We start from the raw sequence: 21,722 nt of genomic DNA on the forward strand, positions 1-21,722 counted from the left end.
TCTTTACTTCTAACAAATCTAAGAGCTATTTTAATTACTTTTATCATTACTACTCCTGAAAAAATATTGATAGGTAATATAATAAACTATGATGGGCTTAAATGAAACAAGTTAAAGACTTTTATTCTTTAGCTTGAAAGAGTTGGTTAACAGATAAGATTAGATATGGAGATTTTTATTGTAGAAAACTGGTATATTCAACTATTAGTCATTGCTTATTTTAGTAATTCTGAAAGGACACCTAAAGATTTTATCTTTGATCATGAAGATATTTAAGTACCATTTATCATTTGCAAATCATTATTATCATGAGATGAAAGATAGTCGGAATATTGAAAACATATAAAAAAGCTGAAAAAGTTAAGAAACAATTATGTATCAGAATATAAGAAAGATGACTAGAAAATAAGTTTTCATTATCTCAACAATTATAAGCCTTGGTCTGTTTTCCAACGAAGTGACATAAATGGGAACAAAATCAAAGTTAGACTGGTAATGATCTATTGAGTTCTTTACGAGCAAGAAATATCTATATTTGAAATCATTCTTTTGCAATACTTTGATCTATCCATTACTTCATCTTTGATAGAACTCTAAGCCTGAGCTCAAGATCCAAGTCCTCTATGGAGCATGCAGGCTTAATTCTAAGAACCAACCATTGAAAGAGGAGAATATTTCTCTTTTGAAACTAAGAATGGCAATGTTGAAACAATAGTTCATATGTAGCTTGACTTATGTTTGGACTTATTCAAGTGACAACCGTGTTAATGTGATTTGTTTCATTTTCAAATTGGGTTTTGAACGATGAACTTGAGGTTACATGTTTTCTTTTAATGAGAATTATTTGTTGTTCAATTTTTTCGTGGCTTAGAATGTTTTTTTGGCTTTGGAGTTAAGTCTAGAGTTCGGCACCAATCATTAATTGTAGAATCCTCGCGAAAAAGAATCAAGTTGAGGTTTGAAGATTTGTTAATTAACTTTGGTCCTTCTATGCCGATCCTTTTTACTTTTTATATAAGCTCGTTTGTTATTTTTTTTCAATTAATAATGAGATGTTGGTATTATTTTTCTTTTTGTAATTAGTGATTAATTGTGTTCTCGATTTTTCATTTAAAGAAGATTTGTTCCAAATTCGTTAAAAGTGAAGGTTTTTTTGATAGATGAGGTAGTTGGATGTTAATTTCTTTGAATTTGCAAAATTATCACTTGTTACATTAGATGATTTTTGAATGTTACTTTTTCATTCAACTGTGTAGTATTTCATTCTTTGTATTTGTTTTGTTTTGCAAGTTTCTAAGCTAACATTTAATTGTGTTCTTTGAAAAATTATGTAAGTCTTGAGTTAAATTGAGTGGTAATAATTTTAGGCAAAATAGATTTGTAAGATCAGCAAGAGTGCAATTCACTGATTTAAGGCTTTAAGAAGTTATTACTTTTGTCTATCTTAGAGTCTTCTTGCAATAATTAGTGTTTTAAACTAATATATCTTTCTTTCTTTCTTTTTTTTGGTTATTAGGTATTGTTTTCTATGTTAAGTGTTGAGTTGCAAATAAGATTATCTATTCTTTTGTGATCCAATGATGATGATAAGCAAACAAGCCTTTAATAAATAAGTTTAATATCTCATCATCATTGACTTCAACTAATATAAATATTTAAAATATAAATAAGTACACAACTTTTTTCTCTTATACATTATTCAATGTTTAAATTATTAATATATAATTTTGTTTTATTTTACAATTAAATTATAAATATATAACTTTATTTCACTCCCGCTGAGAAGCATGGGCTAGAAACCTAATATATGTAAAAGGATTCTCATAAATTGGACTTGGAAAAGCTCTAGACATGTAAAAGAAGCCAATTGTAGTTCCCTTTTGGCTATCCATTTTTTTTTTTTTTAATTGAATTGGCTATCTATGTTTAAACAGCTTATTGTAAATTTAGCATTGGGCTGCTTGGCTTTGATCATAGTTTGTTATTTTTTTGCCCCAATTGGCTTGACCAATTTGCAATGAGAAATTAATCTTTAGAATATTAAATGTATAAATTATAAGAAGGCTCTACTATATAGGAAAGTGAAAAAGAAAATTGTCATGGCTCTCATCTTCTTTCTAATTAAACCGTGATTTAATTAACATGCAATATTCTCAACTACATTTTGACATTCCTGATATGAGTGAAAAATTAATAATAATATAATAATAACAAAAGCTACCTTATGAAAAAGAAATTACTTGATGAGTTAAGTGGATAATTTTTTTTTAAATACATGTGAACAAAAATAAAATAAAAAGACATGAATAGCTCTACTTGCACAATAATATTATTATTATTATTGTTATTATTATTATTATTATTATTATTATTATTATTTCATTTTGATGTTGAAGCAATTTCAACCGATCAGTTTGATAAACTTATCACCAAATTGGGCCTAAAAGTATGTAGTATATGTTTGTAGCAGCAATTGAAGTTTAAATGACCTAATTATATGACAATCCTTGAAAGAGAATCAGTCAAACCAAATTAAGCAATTAGAAATTAAAAAGAAAGTGGTATAGCTGGAGTCTTGATGATTCGATCAGGTTCTGCTGCAAGAGCACTCCAATCTTCTCCATTCCATGTTTCAATGATGATAACTTCACCATTAGACATCCCCAGTGCAAATTGGTTAGTCCTGGCTGGATGAGCTGCTATACACACTGGAAATAGGCTTGAGCTGCAGGATCATATATAGACAACCGATGCAACTTAATTTAGCTAAGAATTTTAACAGAGAATTGAAAAAACTATACTAGAAAAAAATGAAAGTAAACAATTATACTAGCTACTTATTTATTACCTGAGAAGATGGCTGTTGCAATTATGCATTTGAGCTGAAATGAGAAGCCGGTGAGGATATAAATTGTTGCATCTCCACAGCATGTAAAGAATGACCCACCATCGTGAGAATGGGTTGCATGTGTAATTTTGCACGAAGGATTTGGAAGATCCCACTGCACATATATGTGGTAAAAAGGAAAATATATAATTATCCCACTGCACAAGTACCTTTTGTAGTTTCAATGAACGTTATGAATGAATCCAAACTACAATAGCCCAACTATGTTTAGTCAGATTTCGAAACAGAACAATCAGTCATTAAGATTATATGCATGGCGATGTAGGTGATATGAATTGACAAAAAAATAATTAATTAGTTAAGTCTTTAATTGATTAACGAGTTCAAAAGAAAATTTATTGTCCAACTAATTACAAGACGGAATGGCATGGTTGGCATCTTTCCATTGAATAGCATAATTTGGCTCTCCAAAATAACAAATAGATATTCTCCATTGCTCATGAATTGAACATCGATCACAGGGGAGCATGTAAATCGAAACCTTGCTCCTTTTTCCGCTTATTGATGCTCCAAAAGTGCAGCTAATCAGGAAAAAAAAGTTGACAAAATACAGGTAATTAAGGAGATATATGTATGATTGATATGTAACACTATTAGTAAACCATGCATCAATCAGTACCAAAGAATCTGCGCCTGGCGATACAAGAGAATAGTAGGAGCAGGCAAGGCCAGTAACTGTTTGCGGATGAGCCCCCTTAATTGTACTTTCAACCAGTGCATAACCAGTAAAGCTTCCGTAAGGACCATGTTCCCCTTCGGCCCCCTACAAATTAAAATGTCAAGCATTTCTTCACTAACAAATGCATGTAGTTGAACTGCTCAACTGAAGTGAAGAAAAATCCATATATAATATATATATATGAACTTACAAATTTATATGAACTTATAAATTTTGGTTTATAGCTGCAGACAAGGAGATCCACGTTCAAGTATCCGAGCGCAAAGGAATTTTCCGCGTTAATGAAGGTCATTGAAGAGATCAAGGGGTTCAATCTGCTGAAGGTCGTCAATTTCTGTGAAGAAAAAAAAAAAAGGGAGGAGAATTTAGACAATATATATACAACATATATATGCCCAGCTATATATAAATATATAAATATGTATATGTCACACAGATTAATTAAGACAGAAAACAGAGATTCAGTCAATTGAGACTGGTCCTCTTATAAATTACCTGCGTAAGACCAATAGCAAAGAGGGAAGGTGAGCCATCAGATGTAGAGAGCAGAAGATTTCCTCTTACAGCAAAGCATGGAATGGGCGATTCAGGATTATGAGCCATCTCATTCATCATCGTATGTCTTCCTGTGGCCCTTCCCAGAAATGGCGCCTCCGTTGTAGAAACCTGCCATTGCAAAATACTAGTATAAATTAATGTTAATTTGATGATGATGATAGTGTGATAATTAGATTGGGATGCTTGCCAAAAAATTTAAATAATTAATGGTACGTACCATGGTAGTTTTTCCAAACTCGGAGGTTTTCCACTCCCAAACATGGTGTTCGCGACTTGCAGTGAGAACCAGTATTATGTTTTGGTTAGGATAAATCAATTTAAAAATCTGCAAGTAATTAAAACAATAATTAAATGTTGTAGTTACTAATAATAATAATAATAACAATAATAATATATACAAAATTAAAATGAAGTTAAAAACTAATAATTAAATTAATGGAATGTTACTTTCCTTGCTGGATGATATTGCTGAAGTACTACTCCCCATGTCTTTTAACTTCAATGTCATCCAAACTTTTCCTTCTTCCATGATGTGCTTCTGATCTTAATGTGAAAAACTAAGATGATGGGTTTACAGGAATAGAAGAAGTGAAGAAGGTATTATACAGAGCCAAAGGTTGACACTTAGGGAATTGCTTAGAAGACAAGTTTGATGCCAATTTGCAAGACTTTTTCCATTCATTCATTTAAAAAAAAAAATCCCCTCATTTTTCTTTCAACAATGTTGTTCACTCACATATCAGGCTATTAGGCTACTTTTGGTGCGTGGAAAAAATGGAGAATTAGAAAAAAGTTGAAGGAAAAATCTAAGGATGTTAAAATAAAGGAATTAGGAAATGGAAAATGGAAAATTTTTCATATACCTTTTCATGTGTAGTTGATTGAGCGGTTAGGGATGGGGGTAACGTCTTTGATTCCAAATATACTATGTGTAAAAAGATTCTCATACTGGACTTTGAAGAAAATGCTGACACATATAAAACTCAGCATACTAAATTTGGCTGTTCACCTTTAACATGCTGCATCAACTTAAGAAATCTTTTTTTTTTTTTTTTTTTGGGATAATTGAAGTGTTTCCATTTATCCAAAGAAGCATGAGAAGATGGGATTAATCCCAATACAGTTCAAATAAAATGATCAAGTCAAGCAAGTTTTATATTTAGTATTTGGCTGATTGGCTTTTGGCGATATAGTTTGTTGTTTTTTACCAAAATTAGGATGAACTTGTTCATTTGACTGCGGTTTTAGTTACTTTTGAGAAATGCGTAGACACCAAGGTTGATGGCAATTTTTAGGACTTTTTTTTTTATTTATATATTCATTTTGTAGTTTTTTTTCCCTCATCATTTAATTTCTTCGATTTTCTTCACAATAAGGCTATTAACTTATTAGGTTTTATGTATTTGGTTGGGGAAAAACTCGCATTTTGATAGATAAATTGCGTTACTTAGATATAAGATAAAATAAGGAATAGCAATTTTTTTCCTAAAAACTCATCAAATTTTACGGTTTGTATATAAATATTATAGGAATATTAAACATATAGTTATATATTTGTTGAAATTTCAAAGTGAAAAGTGACATACACAGTTAAAACAAAAAAAATCGAATATTATTGAGATATTTACATTGTTATCTATATACACCATTAACTCATGTTTTTATGTTGCGGCATAATTTAAATAAAGTTTTTTGGGTGAAATTTATAAAATATTTAATTAAAAATAATTTAATAAAAACTTTATTAAAAAAATTTTAAATCGATAAATTAATAGAATTAAATAAAAATATCAATAATATGTGAAAAAATATTAAAAATATTGTTTGTAATACAAATTTGATTTGTACTTATTTTATAGTAAAAAAATATGTTAAAATTTTCACTAAAAATGTTTATCTAAAAAATATATCCAAATTTATTAAATTTTTTTCAAATTTTACACACTTGATTTATATAATAAAATCCTTTAATCTATTGATTTTTTTAAATTTTTATTTTTATTTATTCATTTTTAATAAAAAATTTACAAACTTCATTTAAAAAATTTTATTTAAGTTTTTCACTTTATATTATGTGCATAAATGCATTGAATGAAGTTTGGGCAGAGAAAACAAAACTAAAGAAAATTTCTATTGAAACGAAAATATGTAATATATAATAGTTATACATATGGCTAACATATTTAATGAGAATTATTAAAGAAATTAAATGTATTATTAGAATATTGTGCCATGCATGGAAGCACGTAGGACATATTTTAGTGCCTTCCAAAATTTTTTCAATCCAACAAAATTTAGTAATTTTTTTTAATTTTTTAATTTATAGCAAATATATTATTTTCTTTCTTTTAAAAATGTCCTTGTGATTATTTAAAAAAAAAAAAAAAAAACGACCATGATATATTAGAAAATGCGCAAATGGAGATATTTATTTAGTGGAAAAGTAACGACTTTTTTAATTCAAATGTCATTAAATTTTCAAATAATAATGTTTATCTAAAAAATATCACTAATTAATAATATATAGGAGTTTATAAACAAAATCATCCCAAAAAAAAGTTTTAATATCAATTAAAATAAAAATTATTAATTTTATTATAATCAATTAACAGCATTTTTTTTATTAAACTATTTACCAATCTTTAGTGGCGTTTACGTACTAAAACGGCGCTATTTACCAAGTTTTAGTGGCGTTTAGAACAGAAAACGCCACTAAATTCACCCTAAAAACCATTGAGCCCCCTTTCAGTTTACCCGGAAACATTCGGTCCCCTCCATCAGGCCCCTTTTCTCCGTTCGATCTCCTTCTTCGCCTGGTGAGTTTGCTGTTCAGTTTCCTTCTCCAGTGGTGGCTGTTCGGTTGGGTTCCCTTCTCCGGCGGTGGCTCTTGGGTTGGGTTTCCATCTCCACTGGGTTTCGTTCTCTGTTCGATCTCCTTCTTTGTCGGTGGGTTCAAGCTCGATTTCCTCTATTTCTCAGCTAGTTTCCTTCCCCAGTAAGGCCTCTCTTTCTCCTTCTTCGGTTTAGGGTTCAATCCCTACCTACACTCACTGCTAATCTACTCGGTTGCATTGCGATGACGCCAACTGCCATGTTCCTTAATCCATAGAGACTGAGTTATAGAAATTTCTGTCTTTTCTTTGGTGTGATAACACCACAGCTAATCAGTTGGAATTAACCAAAAATGAACCCAAATCACTTAATTAATCAATTTGGTAATGGGTGAACTACATGTCTAGCTCAAGGCTGGATATGCTGATCATAGCTAGAGGCTAAAGTGGGGTTGGCAAAGCTACACGCATGCTTTTTAGGATTAAGCTAATTTTAATTAGCTATATAATTAGGCAGTGTTAATTAGATGATTAATAACTCATGCAAACTAGCTATTGCCAGAAGTTGATACTTTCATTTCTGCTTCACAAATAAGGTGAACTTTTCAAAACCCATTTTTGTTTTCTTCCAAGTTTTAAACTGTTTTTGAGCTTCTAAGTAAAACCCAGATTGTTAAAGTTCTTAAAACATTCAAAAGCTAACATTTTTGTTATTCGATTTGAGTAAAAGTTGGTATTTTGATTGTTATTGTTGACCAGGGTCTTTTATTAAATGTTATGCTAACGAAAAAGTGGCCCTGAAGTACTAAACTAAATCTAAACATAACCCTTTAGGAAGCCTCATGTTGGCTACTTTTTCCTGGTGTAGGCATCTCGCTACAGTACTTGTAGTTCACTTTTTGTTAGGCAATGCTTGGATTCCTAGACTGGACTTTACGTAAAAAGTTGCATAATACTTGCAAGTAAGATAAATGGATAAAGGTATAGAATCAGCGTATACAGCTGGTGCAAGTGAATGCACTCCATTTATTTCTAAACAAAGTTGCACATCAGCTTTATGAACTTCGGTCTTCATGTGACAAAGAATTCAACCAAGCATTTAAATAAAATTGATTAGTTTTCATAGGAATGGGTGCTTTAATTTCTTTCTAATTCATCTCCCAATAAACTAATAAAAGCTAGCTTTGCATTTTTATGGTATAAAAAAAAGTATAAATCCCTTCATTTTTCTTCTCCCCACCTTTTCCCTTCCTTATACCAAATACAAGAACTCTTACAATAACCTTAATTAGTACTCTTTCATCTCCCAATAACCTTAATTAGTAATTTGTAAAATTTTTTTTTGAACTTCATCATAGGTACCGAAAAAATAAATATCAAATATATGTTGAAGTACGTCAATAGTATTGTATAGGACAATATGAAAAATAAATAAACAATAAAGACTCAAAAATTAGGAATAATCTTTGGATATATAAGATTTTAGGAATAATCCAGCTGCATGTATCTAAATGCAGTAGCCTAGGAAATCAAACTCAAAATCATGGACAACCTTGTGCTAAAATTCTAGACTCAAACCAGAATAGAAAGAAAAGAGCATTAACTAAAGTTCAAAAGAAATACTTCTTTCGGCGTATCCTATTCTGGTATCATTGATAGCTTTGTCTTGTTTCTTCTCTACTTCATTGTCATATATATTCCCTCAACATGAAAAACAATAATTCATTAGTACTATAAATTAAATATTCTTTAAATCGTATAGCAACTTTTTGCTCCCCTGCATAAAGAACATGATTCAAATTCCCTTTTCACCAAATAAAAAAAAGAAAGCAATTTTATTATTAATTTAAAAGTCATTGGTTTTTTATTGATAAAATCAAGAGATTAATTTTCTTATTCTTCTTTTTCCTTTTTTATTTAAATATAAGTGTTAAATTTTAGATGATTGTAGGACAAGAAAGGTAATAAACCATATTAATTAATATTTTAAAGTAATTTAAGTACATGATTAAATTGAATTCATATGTAGAATATGGAAATTGTCTAAATTTGTCCTATCACAATTTAATTATTAGTGTTAATGATGATATTATAAAAAAGTCCTATTATAGCTAATAATCAATCCATTCTTTTGAATGAATTATTTACGAAAGCATACATCAACATAAATTATATAAAGCATAGTCCAACATAGCTACATCAGTAAGATTACTTGTTTCCAAGTTTGGTTGCACACACACACACATATATATATTTTCTTCTTGGCCTTTTTTTTTCAGTTACACAAATAATCACCTTTGATTAATTCCTGGAGTGGCAATAAGCCGATGCTACTTTCTGTTATGATCCTTAATTTCTATCTGGTGCCATAATTGTCATCATCATTAATTGACAACAACTTTAGTTACCATCCTTAGGTGCATCTTGGTGGCTCTCCAGATTCATGTTATGTTTTTAAATGTCTCTTGGTGGCTCTCCAAATTCTTGCGCATTTTAGTCCATCACTGCTAGGTGGAGTTGAAGAAGAGCTAGTTAATTTTCTGAAAGATGACAATGAAATAATAAAAAAAGGCATTTTGCGTGTTTTGGCTTAAGTTGGTGGTGCCTTCCAAGAACAACTTGCAGTGTCATCAATGTGCAACTTTGAAGTGCTTGAGCTGTTAGATTTAGTTCTTTATCCATATTCTTATTATCTTCCTAATTGTTGCTTGCAGTTCAATTGATCTTATATTGAAGAGGCTTTGTTTAGAAGGTAGTCCAAGACAAGCCAAGTATGCAGTGCATGCACTAGCAGCAATAAGAAGGGATGATGGGCTCAAGTCCTTCTCTGTTCTATATAAGGTTACACAATACTTCATGCATCATCAGTTATATGTTCAAAATGATTTGGTTTTGGAAAAAATGTATAAATAGCATGTTCTTTATATATTTGTTTGACCTATAGTGTCTTTATTCAATTTGCAGAGGCTTGTGGACATGCTGGAGGAAAAGACACATTTGCCAATCGTACTAGAGAGAGTGAAATTGAAGAATTTATTAAATGCACAATGTATTATCCTTTTTGCATAATATGCAACAAATTATGTATTTAAATATTTAAATATTTATAATATTTAATTTATGAATTTTAATTCATTTTTATTTATTTCAAATTTTTTTATTTAATTATAATAGTAAATATTAAAAGAAATTAAAAAAAATTCTAATTGTTTTCCACTAAATGACCAAAATTAGCAGCATTTTTGAAAAAAAAATCACTAAATTTAATGGCATTTTCAAACAACAATACCGTTAATTTTGGTCATGTAACGGCATTTGTACGCAAAAACGCTATTATATTTCCTAACACAATTATAACCGATGCTTTTAACGGTGTTTGTGACAAACGTTGCATATAAAAATCACTAAACATGAAAAACAACACCATTATTAAACCAATGATGTATAGAATACATAACGGTTAAAGATGATTGTTAAAGTAATATTATGTAATATTTTAGTCAGAACAATATATTTATTTGTGTTCTTATTTTTTTTAGCCTTTTCTCTTGCTCATTTGTATTCATACAAACACTATTATTTAAAATTTAATCATGAGTGTTTTTAATATAAAATTTTATTTAATAAATATTGTGAGAATGTAATATCGTGTTTCAAAAGGAATCTAATAAAAAATAATTTAATTAATTTATTGATAATTGATTAACTTAATAATAAAAATAAATTAAACTAATTAATCAAATTTCATTAAAAATATTTTAATCACTTACTTTTAATATTTTTGAATTTTACACTTCTACATAGACATAAATCAAATTTATTTAAAAGTATTTTTATCGATCAGTATGACTTGGTAAAATTTGAAAGTGAAAAGTGACTAATTGGCTTTTCTTTTCTTTTTATTTTTTCTTTTTTTATTTTGGCATATTACCTACCAAACATTATTGTACTAATTTGCAAATGAGGAAATACAGAAAAGGGAAAATTATTGCCTTGGGTGTATTTGAGGTTTCAACTTTCAAGTCATCTTGTAATTTTAGTTATTTTCCAAAATGGTCTTTTAAGCTCATAAACAAATTAAGAAAATAGGAGTAGGTATAAATTAATAACAAATTAAATATGTATGTACATAAATATTAAACTTATTCACAAATCAAATTATTTATCCAATCAATAAGTCTAACTCGATTCAAGTTGGATTTTGAGCACGATTTTAGAAATTTGAATTAAATTAAAAATATTATTTTATTAATAAAAATTATTTTAATATATTTGTTTTAGTTGAATCAAATCTTAAATAAAACTTTTAAAAAATAAATCAAGCCTAACCTGACATAGTTCAATTACTCATAGAGACCTATAATCCATATCCACAAAACATTGATTAAAACGGTAGAAGTTTCATATGATTTTTTGCTTCGGAAACAAATTAAGCGATGTAAAATATTTTAATATATATAAAGTTTCTTCAATAAAATTAAAAATTAATGCCGTGATTTATGCATATATATATATATATATAAACATAATAAACATTTTTTTGTCAACATGATACCATACATATTCCATATACAGTTTTAATAAGTCTTTGGTTGATTCCACATTTCCCAAAAAAATAATTAATTTCTGCTCGCATGGTGAATGGTCTATGGATGGAGCAAATGCGGGTCTGAATTCGAATGAGTCCTGTTAAAATAAAATATGTAATAATTAGGAAAATAAAAAGATAAGTATTAATTGCTATATATGGAACTCTTAATTCTTTCATCTAGCTGAAATGCCATATATAACAAAATCGGTTAGGGAATTTGTAAACTTTCTATTATTGCCCAAAGAAAAATGGAAATTTCCTTGCAAAACAAGCTAATTATTGTGGACATAGGCAAGGAAGGATAAGCTATAAGGAGTATGAAAACATTTTTCTATGAATTTTTATAGTCTGGGAAATAATTTTTTTAAAAAAGCAAAATTTTCTCCAATGCATGTGAATTAAATGAATTCCACGTTAGTTTATAGAATTAATTCATTCATTAGTTCAATTTCATCGTGTTTTATTTCAAAGATTGAAGTAAAACTTTTATATCTTGTGCAACTTATATATCTATCCTTTTACCAGAAAACAAATTTATATAGTTATGCCAATTATAAATACCATTTTAAAATTCCAAACATTCATGTAAACATTTTTCAATTTGATTGATCTTTTTTTTTTTTTGAAAAATATCAATATCTGCTTATTTGTTTTTCTAATTAAGCAAGCATTTTTTTTTAATAGAAGAAAACATATTTCCAATCTCGCTTTTCACCACCTAGCCAAGCCATAGATAATACTTTATCAAGAATGCTTTTGCACTATCTATAGGCATATTCGCTGCAAAAAAATGGATAAACATCTTTCATATATGGTCAATTATAGATTGTTAGAAATTAAACTACCATGGAAAAGTAAACAATGATATTAACATATATCAATGGCCACCATTCTAATAAATTAAGAAAAAAAAACTTAAAAGGACAATGGACTCGCAATAATTCCAATTGAGATTTATTTTTTTCTAAACTGACATTAAGATTAATAAATTCTCTTTCAATTGAATAAGATCCAAAATATCTGTTATTTTAATTTCAAAAGTACAGGAAAATTAGCAAACAAAAATTCTCCCCATGGCATAATAATATGATTATAATTGATATATACCAATAATCAATGGAAATTGTGATGTTTTAGCGGGCATGCCTGGAGAGTGCGGGGAGTTCTCCAAAAGAATATGGAAATAGTTGTGTGTAGAGAGAGAAGTTGGTAGCCAATAACGAATAATTAGACCAACTTCACTCACGAAATATGGTATGCTTCCTACCCCTTTCATCTCTTCATAGATTAGGTCACAAGAATAAATGTGTTTCCTCAATCTGATGTACATAACCTCCCTTAAATCAAAAGCTATTACCCTTGCATGTGCCAAAGAAAAGGGAAAGTTTTTCATAGCTAAGTGATGCCTTAAGGACCATATATTAAAATGATAATCATCAAGATATGATCTTCTCCTTCCTGAGATTTTGCAATCATATCATCTATATACACCTCAATCTTTTTGTGCATCATGTCATGAAAGAGCATTACCATGGCTTTTTGATATGTTACCCCAGCATTTTTTAAGCCAAAGGGTATAATATTGGAGGAAAATGTACCCCACATAGTCACGAAAGTGATTTTTTCCCTATCATCTTGAGCTATTTTTACCTGGTTATACCATAAAAATTCATCCATGAAGGAGAACATAGAATGCCTAGCCATATTGTCCATCAGTGTGTCAATATGAGATAAAGGAAAGTTATCATTGGGGCAAGCCCTATTGAAGTCATGATAATCCACACACATTCACACATTCCCATCTTTTTTTGGGACTGGTACTATATTGGCTATCCATTCTGGATACTTAGCCACTTATAAAAAACCTGAGTCAAACTATTTTTTCACCTCTTTCTTGATCTTTAGAAGCATCTCAAGCTTCATTTACCTCAATTTCTGTTAGACTGGTTTATATTATGGCTTTAGGGGCAATTTATGTTCCATTATTTTTGCACTAAGCCTAGGTATATCTTAATAAGATCAAGTAAACGCATCTACGAATTCTCAGAGTAAATCTTTCAATCTTTGCTTATCTATCGATGAAAGTAATATATCGACCTTAACGTCTTTTTTGTTCTCCTCATTTCCTAAGTTTACCAATTTAGTTATCTCCTAATAAGGCTTAATTGGTTTATTTTCTTGCTCAATTAATCTCATTAGATTTGGAGGGAAGGCATATTCCTCAGAATCATCTTTGTTATTAAGTTCATTAGCATTAATCTAATTTTTAAAATTAACCCCTTGATCGATATCATGATTATCCTTATGTTCATTTAATGATCTAAAATTGAATGAAATTGGATATGTTGGCAAGATGTGTTGGGAAAATGGAAAAAAGAAAGCAATAGAAGAAATGAATAAAAATGCATCCTTTTTAATCTTTATTGAAATAATAATAAATAAATGGCCCATACATAAAAGATCCTCTAAATACTTTTAGGCATAAGCTATTGGGATGTCTAATTACATTGAAATGGTCTCAAAGATAGCAGACACTTCAATTATGCTTCAATTATTCAACTCATAACTTAAAGAATAAGGGTGGACCCACATTTCTTGTTCATACCCTTTTTCATCTCCAATTGCATTGATAGACAACTTAGAGAATGCTTTCTCCATACTTAATTCTAGATCCTCCTCAAAATCTTCATCTATATTTGGGTACATTAACCTTCTAGGCTTGAAGGTATCATAGAGGTGTGAGATCTCCCCACAATAAATTGTCACTGGTTTTTGAACCAATTTCAATGGCTTGTTGGCCATGAACACTTCAGCACCTTTTAAGGTCTCCCCCTCTTCATAAAGCTTAATTTGATAAGAATCCATGAGCTTCTGTAGCTCCTGACAAAATTGCTTACAAGTTTCAATAGAATGGCCAATTCCTCCATTATGATATTTATAGTTTTTATCTGATATATATCTTCCACAATAATTACATGAATCCATCGGCTATATCATGCCAACTTTATACAAGGTGTTAAATAGCTAGCTAAGAGAAGTCTTGATCTCTTTTACTTTTTTTTTTTATACAACATCCCTGGTCCTATTTGGAGCATTCACATTGTGGTTAGACAAAGGATTACCACTAACATTGGACATCGTTATCTCTTTTGTATTAAAGTTTATCATTCACCTTTGATTAATCGTTGCACCTTGTGCTTTAGGGCAGTACAATTCTCAGTGGAATTACCAGTGATTCCATAATGGTAGTCACAATAAGTTGTAAGGTCATACCACTTGGGATAGGGTGGCTTGAACGGCTCCAGACGGCTAGGGGCAATTAAGTGGTTATTATAAAGCTTTCAGTATAACTCCATATAAATTATAGAGATTGGGTCAAATACAAATTTTTCTCGAGTATTTCATAACTCTCATGAACCACTTACTATGTTAGCAGGATGAATCTGGGGTCTTGTAAGAGGTTGAATGTTTGGATTTTATATGGGCTTGGGGTCTAAAAGCGCATTGATATATTGGTAGGTAAGATGGTTGTAGGGTTGGCTGATATGGGTATGGTGAGGTATTATTCACGGTTGGGTAATATGTGGAGTAAGCTTATAGTGGATAAAGTTGATAGCCCCTGAACTGTTATCTTTCAAAGCTTACAACTTGAGCTTCAATCTTTTTTTTCTTTGGTTTTTTTTTTTTTTTTTAGCTTCTCCTCCTTCCAACTTGCCATTCTTAATGGCATTTTTAATGATTTCGATCGAGATCACCATGTTGATAAAATTTTTTACTGCATTCCCTATCATCTTTAATAATAAAGAGATTTTAAAGTACTCACAAACAATATTGTAGTCTTTTTCTCAATTAGAGGAGGCTAAACTTGAGTAGCTATGTCTCTCCACCTATAAGCATACTCTTTGAATGATTCAGTTGCCTTTTTCTCCATATTCTATAAAAAAAAATGATCAAAAGCTAGATCTGTAATATGTCGATATTGATTGATAAAGTCACGGGCCATATCACTCTAAGACTGAATAAGGGTCCTATCTAGTTGGATATACCATCTAGCAGCAGAACCAGTAAGATCGTCTTGAAATTCATACATTAGCAGTTTCTCATTATTAGCATAGGCAATTATTTTTGGGCAGTACATGGTAATATAGGTTTTTGGACACTTTGTACCATCATATTTTTCAAACTTTGGAACCTTGAACTTCAGAGAAATAACGACATCTGAGACTAAACAAAGCCCAGCAACATGTACAGAACCATAAAAATCAATTCCCTCTACTGCTCACAATATTTCCTCTAGCATATTCATCTTCCTATTAGCTATTGAATTATAATTTTTTTATTTTTTATGAAATACAAATTATATAATTTTTTATTTAATAATAAAAATAAATATTTTTTAGTATTTTTTTATTTTTGGAAAAATATAATCTTTTGACAAAAAAATAGATGTTTTAATTGTGCCACTCAATCATAATTGAACAATTATCAATTTTTATTTTAAATATGAGAGACTACTTTAAAAAAAATATATAAATTAAATCAAAACTCAATAATACATACATGACAATCCAACATACCAATACAAAGTCTACTAATATCATTACTCGTTCAACTTAATTTTTTAAGAAAAAAAACTAATAATTTTAATATGGTAAGAAGGTATTATAGTAATTTTGTCCAATGATGATAAGAGGGCATTTTTGTAATTATGGTTGTCGAAGCATTATAATAATTTTGATCAATTATGGTTAAAGAGGTATTTTAATAATTGTGTTAATAGGGCATTATAGTAATTTTAGTTAATCATAGAATAGAGGTATTATAGTAATTTTGTCCAATGATGATAAGAGGACATTTTTGTAATTATGGTTGTCGAAGCATTATAATAATTTTGATCAATTATGGTTAAAGAGGTATTTTAATAATTGTGTTAATAGGGCATTATAGTAATTTTAGTTAATCATAGAATGAGAGGTATTATAGTCAATTTAGATGTGTGTCATTCAATTATCAAGCAATTAGAACGGCATTATGATAATTACCAAGGGGATCACTTTCATATAATGGATGTTAAAATTTAACGCGTAATTATAAAGTAATAAAAAGGCATTTTCATAGTTATGATAAGAGGGTATTATAGTGTTTTTGGCAAATTATAATATGATAAGTATTTTTGTAATTATGGTAAAAAAAGTATTATAGTAATTTTGGCAAATAATGATAATACGGCAGTTTAGTTATTATAGTAACAGGGCCATTATATTAATTTTGACCAATTATGGTAAGAGAGATATTTTAGTAAATATATTAAGGGGGCATTATAGTCATTTTAGTTAATGATAAAAAGAGGGCAATACAATCAATTTGGATGCATGTAATTGAATTGATAAGTAATTAAAATGACATTATGATTATTTCTCAAAGGATTAATTTCATATAATTGTATAGATGTTAAAATTTAATACATAATTATGAAGCAATCAAAAAAATATTTTCATAATAATGCTTAGAGGGTATTATAGTTATTTTGGTCAATTATAATAGGAGGGGTATTTTTGTTATTATAATAAGAGAGGCATTATATGAAGCAATCAATAGGGTAATTTTTGTAATTATAGTTAGAAAGTATCAAAATAACTTAAGCTAATTATAATATGGATATTTTCGTAATTATGGTAAGAGGGCATTTTGTAACTATGGTTAGAAAGTATTATAATGATTTTGACAAATTATAATATGAAGGTATTTTCCTAATTATAGTGGGAGGACATTTTCGTAATTATGGTTATATGAGCATTATAATAACTTTGGCTAATTATGGTAAGAGAAGCATCATAGTAATTTTAGTTAATCATTGAAATATGACCACTATAGTCAATTTGGATGCATGTAATTCAATTATCAAGTAATTAAATAGACATCATGATCATTTGTTATGGGTATGTAAATGAATTGTCAAGTAATTAAAAAGACATTATAATAATTTGTAATGAGATTAATTTCATATTATTGTACATGAATAAAAATTTAAAGCCTAATTACAAAGCAATCAAAATGGTATTTCCATAATTATCTTCAAAGGTATTATAGTAATTTTAACCAATCATAATATGAGGTATATTTTTGTAATTATGGTTGGATAGGCATTATATGAAGCAAATAAAAATAGCCATTTTTTGTAATTATGGTTAGAGGGTATTATAGCAATTTTAGCAAATTATAATACAAGAGAAATTTTCATAATTACGATAAAAGAAGATTTTTGTAATTATGGTTACAAGGTATCAAAGTAATTTTGGTAAAATCATAATATGAGAGGCATTTTCATAATTATGGTTGAAGGGCATTATAGAAAATTTGGTAAATAATAGTTGAAAAGCATTTCTGTTATTATGGTTATAGGGGCATCACAATAATTTTGATCAATAATGGTAAGAGGTATATTTTAGTAATTTTGAGAAAATGGGCATTATAGACACCAATTTTGACTAACTAATTTTTTTTATATTATTATTATTATTATTATTAAAAAAAAGAAAAAAAAAGGTAAAAAAACTCTGGCAGCTGAAATCAAGCTACCAGAGTGGTCCATTTTTCTCCCTGACACTGCCTAACTTGGCAGCATAAAATCTGGTGACCAAAAGTCACCTGATAGACACCTAAAACTTTCACAAAAAATCCGAGGAGATTTGGGATTTGAAATCTCAGAAGCTCTATAAATAGAGCTAAGTTCTGCAGGAAAAAAATAGAGGGGAATACTGTCAAAAAAAAAAAAAAAAACAAATAATCACAGTCCTCTTTGACAAAGGAACCAACAGCAAACATAAAAAAAATTCAAAAAAAAATACCGAGAATGAAATTCTCGATCTAGGAAGTTTGAGATTTTCTTTTTTGAAAAATATGGGCTTGGAAAAGTGTTTAGAAAGCAAAAAGGATCATTGGGGGAATTTTTGAAAATTTTTTTGAGACGTTGGAAATTGGAAAAGTTAAAATTTTTCGACGATCGTTGAATTTTTCGATCAACGGAATCTAAAAAAGTTTGAATTTTTTGGTGACAGATGAATTTTTCAGCCACCAAAATCTGGGAATCTTTGAATTTTCCAACGTCATTGAAGATTTCGGCCATTGGTGCACGACGATGATCGATCAGAATCTGGGTTGCCACGACGGTTGACAAGGGGTGCTGAGTTTTAGAGAAAAAGGCTCTGGGGTTGAGAGAGAGAGGAGAAAGAAGAAAATAAGAAAAAAATCTAATTTTTGCCTATTTATAGACACCTTAAAACAATGTCATTCTAGGCATCTAAACTGAGCTCAACCCACACAAGATCTACGCGTTGACCCGTGATCAACCCGACCCATTTCGTAGGTTTTTCCTTTTCTTTTTTTTATTTTCTATTTTCTATTTTGATTTTGATTTATTGTTATTTTTATGTAATTTTTTATATAATATTATTGTTATTATTTTTTTTTATTTTATATTATTACTAGTAATAATTTTTTTGTAAAAACAAATAAATAAATAGAATAAAAATAAAACTGAAATAAAATAAAGACCTAAAAATATAATATGCAAAAATAAAAAATTAATACTAACATTTTAAGGAAAATAAAATTTTATTGCAAGCAAAAAAATGTTATTTAAATTTCACCAAAGGGTTGGGATAATTTAAAAAATAATAATTTTTGCTAAAAAAATAAATTATAAAAATGATAAATAAAATAAAAATAAATTGTTTCAATGAATCTTCTAAATGTAATTTTTAAATAAAGCTAAAAGAGTTTAGTTTTCTTTAATTATTGTAAGTAAAAATAATTGTTTTTGATTTCACAAAAAAGTTGGAATAATCCAAAATTATTTTTACTAGAACAAATGTTGATTTAGACAATGTAAAACAATAATAAAAATGAAAATGAAAAATAATAATAATTGATATTTTGAATTTTTTTAAAAAATAGAAAATTAAAAGAGTTCTATTTTCTTTAATACAAGCACAAAATAAAATTTTAGATTTCTCAAGTGAGTCGGGATAATCTAAATTTTATAATAAAAATAATTAATAAATGATTAATAAATAATAAAAAATTTTAAAATAATCATAATAAAAATAATTAATAAATTCCTTTAATTATAAAAAAATGATTTTATTTAAGATCTTGTCAAAAAGTTGAGATGATCCTAAAACTTGCTAAAAATTTTTAGGATTTCACCGAAAAGTCGGAATAATCATAAATTTTGTTTAATAAATTAAAAACTCACCAAAGAGTTGGAATGTTTCTAAAATCTTTTTTAAAATAGATAAATAAAACATCTTATGACAAGATTTTTGAGAATTTTATGAATGGTCAATTTTCTCAAAATATTTTCTAAATAGTGATTTTTTATAAATTTCATCGAAGTTTTGGAGAATTTATAGAATATGAAGTAATAATAATAATATTAATTTCATAAGAGAAATATTTTTTTAAATAAATTTTAGGAAATTAATTTTAAATAAAAAAAAAAGATCGCACTAACAAAATTATTAGATTACACATGTTTAATTGGTTCTGTTCTTCGAATAGGCGACGTGAGGGTGCTGATACCTTCTTCACTTGTAACTGTACTCTCGGACATAATCTTGATTTTGCAGACCTAAATTTCTTTTAGTAAATCTTAATTAATTTTAAGATTTTTATTAAAAGATGATATTTTGGGTGGCAAATCACACCTTACAAAAAGATTGGTGGCGACTTTGAAAATTTTTCTCCAAGTCTAGTGATCGAGTCCCTAGGGATAAAAAAATCGTTATGATAGCTTGGCAACTCCGCTAAGGAGAACTAAGAGTCAAGCCCAAAAAATTAAACATACGTCATCCAAATTTTGATTTTAGGGTCTTTTTGATAATTAATTTTAATTTTTTATCTCATCTTAGAATTTTTTTTTTGTTTTAATATGTTATTGTTTTACATTATTGCTAATTTTATTATTAATTTTATTAATAATTGTTACATTCCCTTACACACGTGCACATTTGCATTCATGCACCAGCTCTATACTCGAGCTCTTAAATCTATCCCTTTTTAGGATGGAGTAGAGTACCACGCTTTCGTGAGATTATAATGCCTCTGCTTAGGCTAGCAAAATATTTCCATTCAAGTTGAACCTTTTTCGTCAGTAGCCTATTATGGGTGAGGATCGGGGGCCTTACTAGTCTAGAGTAGATGACAATGAGGATCAATTTGGGAGACTAATGTGGTGATAACTCTATCCTTAGAAACCTAAAGTAGATTGAGAAATTTTTTGAAAGAATCCGAACAAGAAATTTTGCCTGAATAAATCAAATTAGGATTTTAACAAAATGACATCTCTAAGTTGGTTGAGATCTGGCACCATGTAACCACTTCTAAGAAGATGCTTTCGAGGAAAAATATGGTCATATTGCTTCACTGCTTGAGATGTCTACAAAAAATCAATTGATAAGAGCTTTAATTCAGTTTTGGGATCCTGTATACAGATGTTTCATATTCAACAAAATAGATATGACCCCAACAATTAAAGAGTACACTACATTGTTATGGTTGCATCTCCCCAATCTAGATAAAATCTATTGGCAAGGTCAAAAACTTGGATCTTGAAATAAACTTACCTATATGATAGAGGTCCCTACTCAGAATGTGAACTTATATATCCAAATAAAAGGCAAAAGTGATTGCATCCTGTGAGAAATCTTACGTGATTACATCATCAAACACTTAGAGGATGAACGAGGCATGAGAATGATAGCTTTGGCAATTTATGGCTTGATCATTTTTTTTGAAGGTCCTAGGCACATTGAGGTATCGGTGATTGACTTTCTTGAGCAAGTGGACAATAAAATCAATCTTGTTCCTTCCATACTGGCAGAAACTATTAAATTATTGAATCACTATCGAAGAAAATGAGGACGCTTCATAGGGTGTGTATAGTTACTCTACATTTGGGTAAAAAGTCATCTTCAACATCTTCTAGGTAAATTTCATCCTACTTATAATAATAAAAGTAGGCCAATTGAAGAATGCTACAATGTTGAGTGGTCAGAATCAAAGGCTAAGGAAGAATGGGTGTTGACTTTGTAAAATCTCACTAATGCTCAGGTTATATGGAGAGCTCCATGGATGCCATGAGAAGCCATGTTA

General features: G+C 28.9%; 1 protein-coding gene and 1 long non-coding RNA gene across 4 annotated transcripts; one reads left to right on the forward strand and one right to left on the reverse strand.

Annotated features, from left to right (window-relative positions):
* Window positions 1-2,441: 2,441 nt before the first annotated feature.
* LOC149515363 (topless-related protein 2-like) lies at window positions 2,442-4,701 on the reverse strand. Of its 3 annotated transcripts, XM_089742471.1 has the most exons (6): window positions 4,363-4,701; window positions 4,083-4,253; window positions 3,778-3,921; window positions 3,528-3,671; window positions 2,849-3,002; window positions 2,442-2,725 (listed from the first exon to the last, which is right to left on the reverse strand). In XM_089742471.1, the coding sequence occupies exons 1-6, from the start codon at window positions 4,363-4,365 to the stop codon at window positions 2,700-2,702; spliced, it is 642 nt and encodes a 213-aa protein (XP_089598597.1). In that variant the 5' UTR covers window positions 4,366-4,701; the 3' UTR covers window positions 2,442-2,699. The 3 variants fall into 3 exon arrangements, with proteins under 3 accessions (XP_089598597.1, XP_089598596.1, XP_089598598.1); XM_089742472.1 differs by lacking the exon at window positions 2,442-2,725 and having other exon boundaries at window positions 2,907-3,429; XM_089742470.1 differs by lacking the exon at window positions 2,442-2,725 and having other exon boundaries at window positions 2,906-3,671.
* Window positions 4,702-6,803: 2,102 nt separating this feature from the next.
* On the forward strand, window positions 6,804-10,115 carry LOC149515364 (uncharacterized). Its single transcript, XR_016326868.1, has 3 exons — window positions 6,804-7,140; window positions 9,691-9,817; window positions 9,941-10,115. It is a non-coding gene; the product is annotated as an uncharacterized LOC149515364 (long non-coding RNA).
* The last annotated feature ends 11,607 nt before the right edge of the window (window positions 10,116-21,722 follow it).

This window comes from Durio zibethinus, chromosome 13 (assembly GCF_047325235.1).
Source record: "Durio zibethinus cultivar Kanyao isolate XHJ-2024 chromosome 13, ASM4732523v1, whole genome shotgun sequence".
Taxonomy (NCBI): Eukaryota; Viridiplantae; Streptophyta; class Magnoliopsida; order Malvales; family Malvaceae; genus Durio; species Durio zibethinus.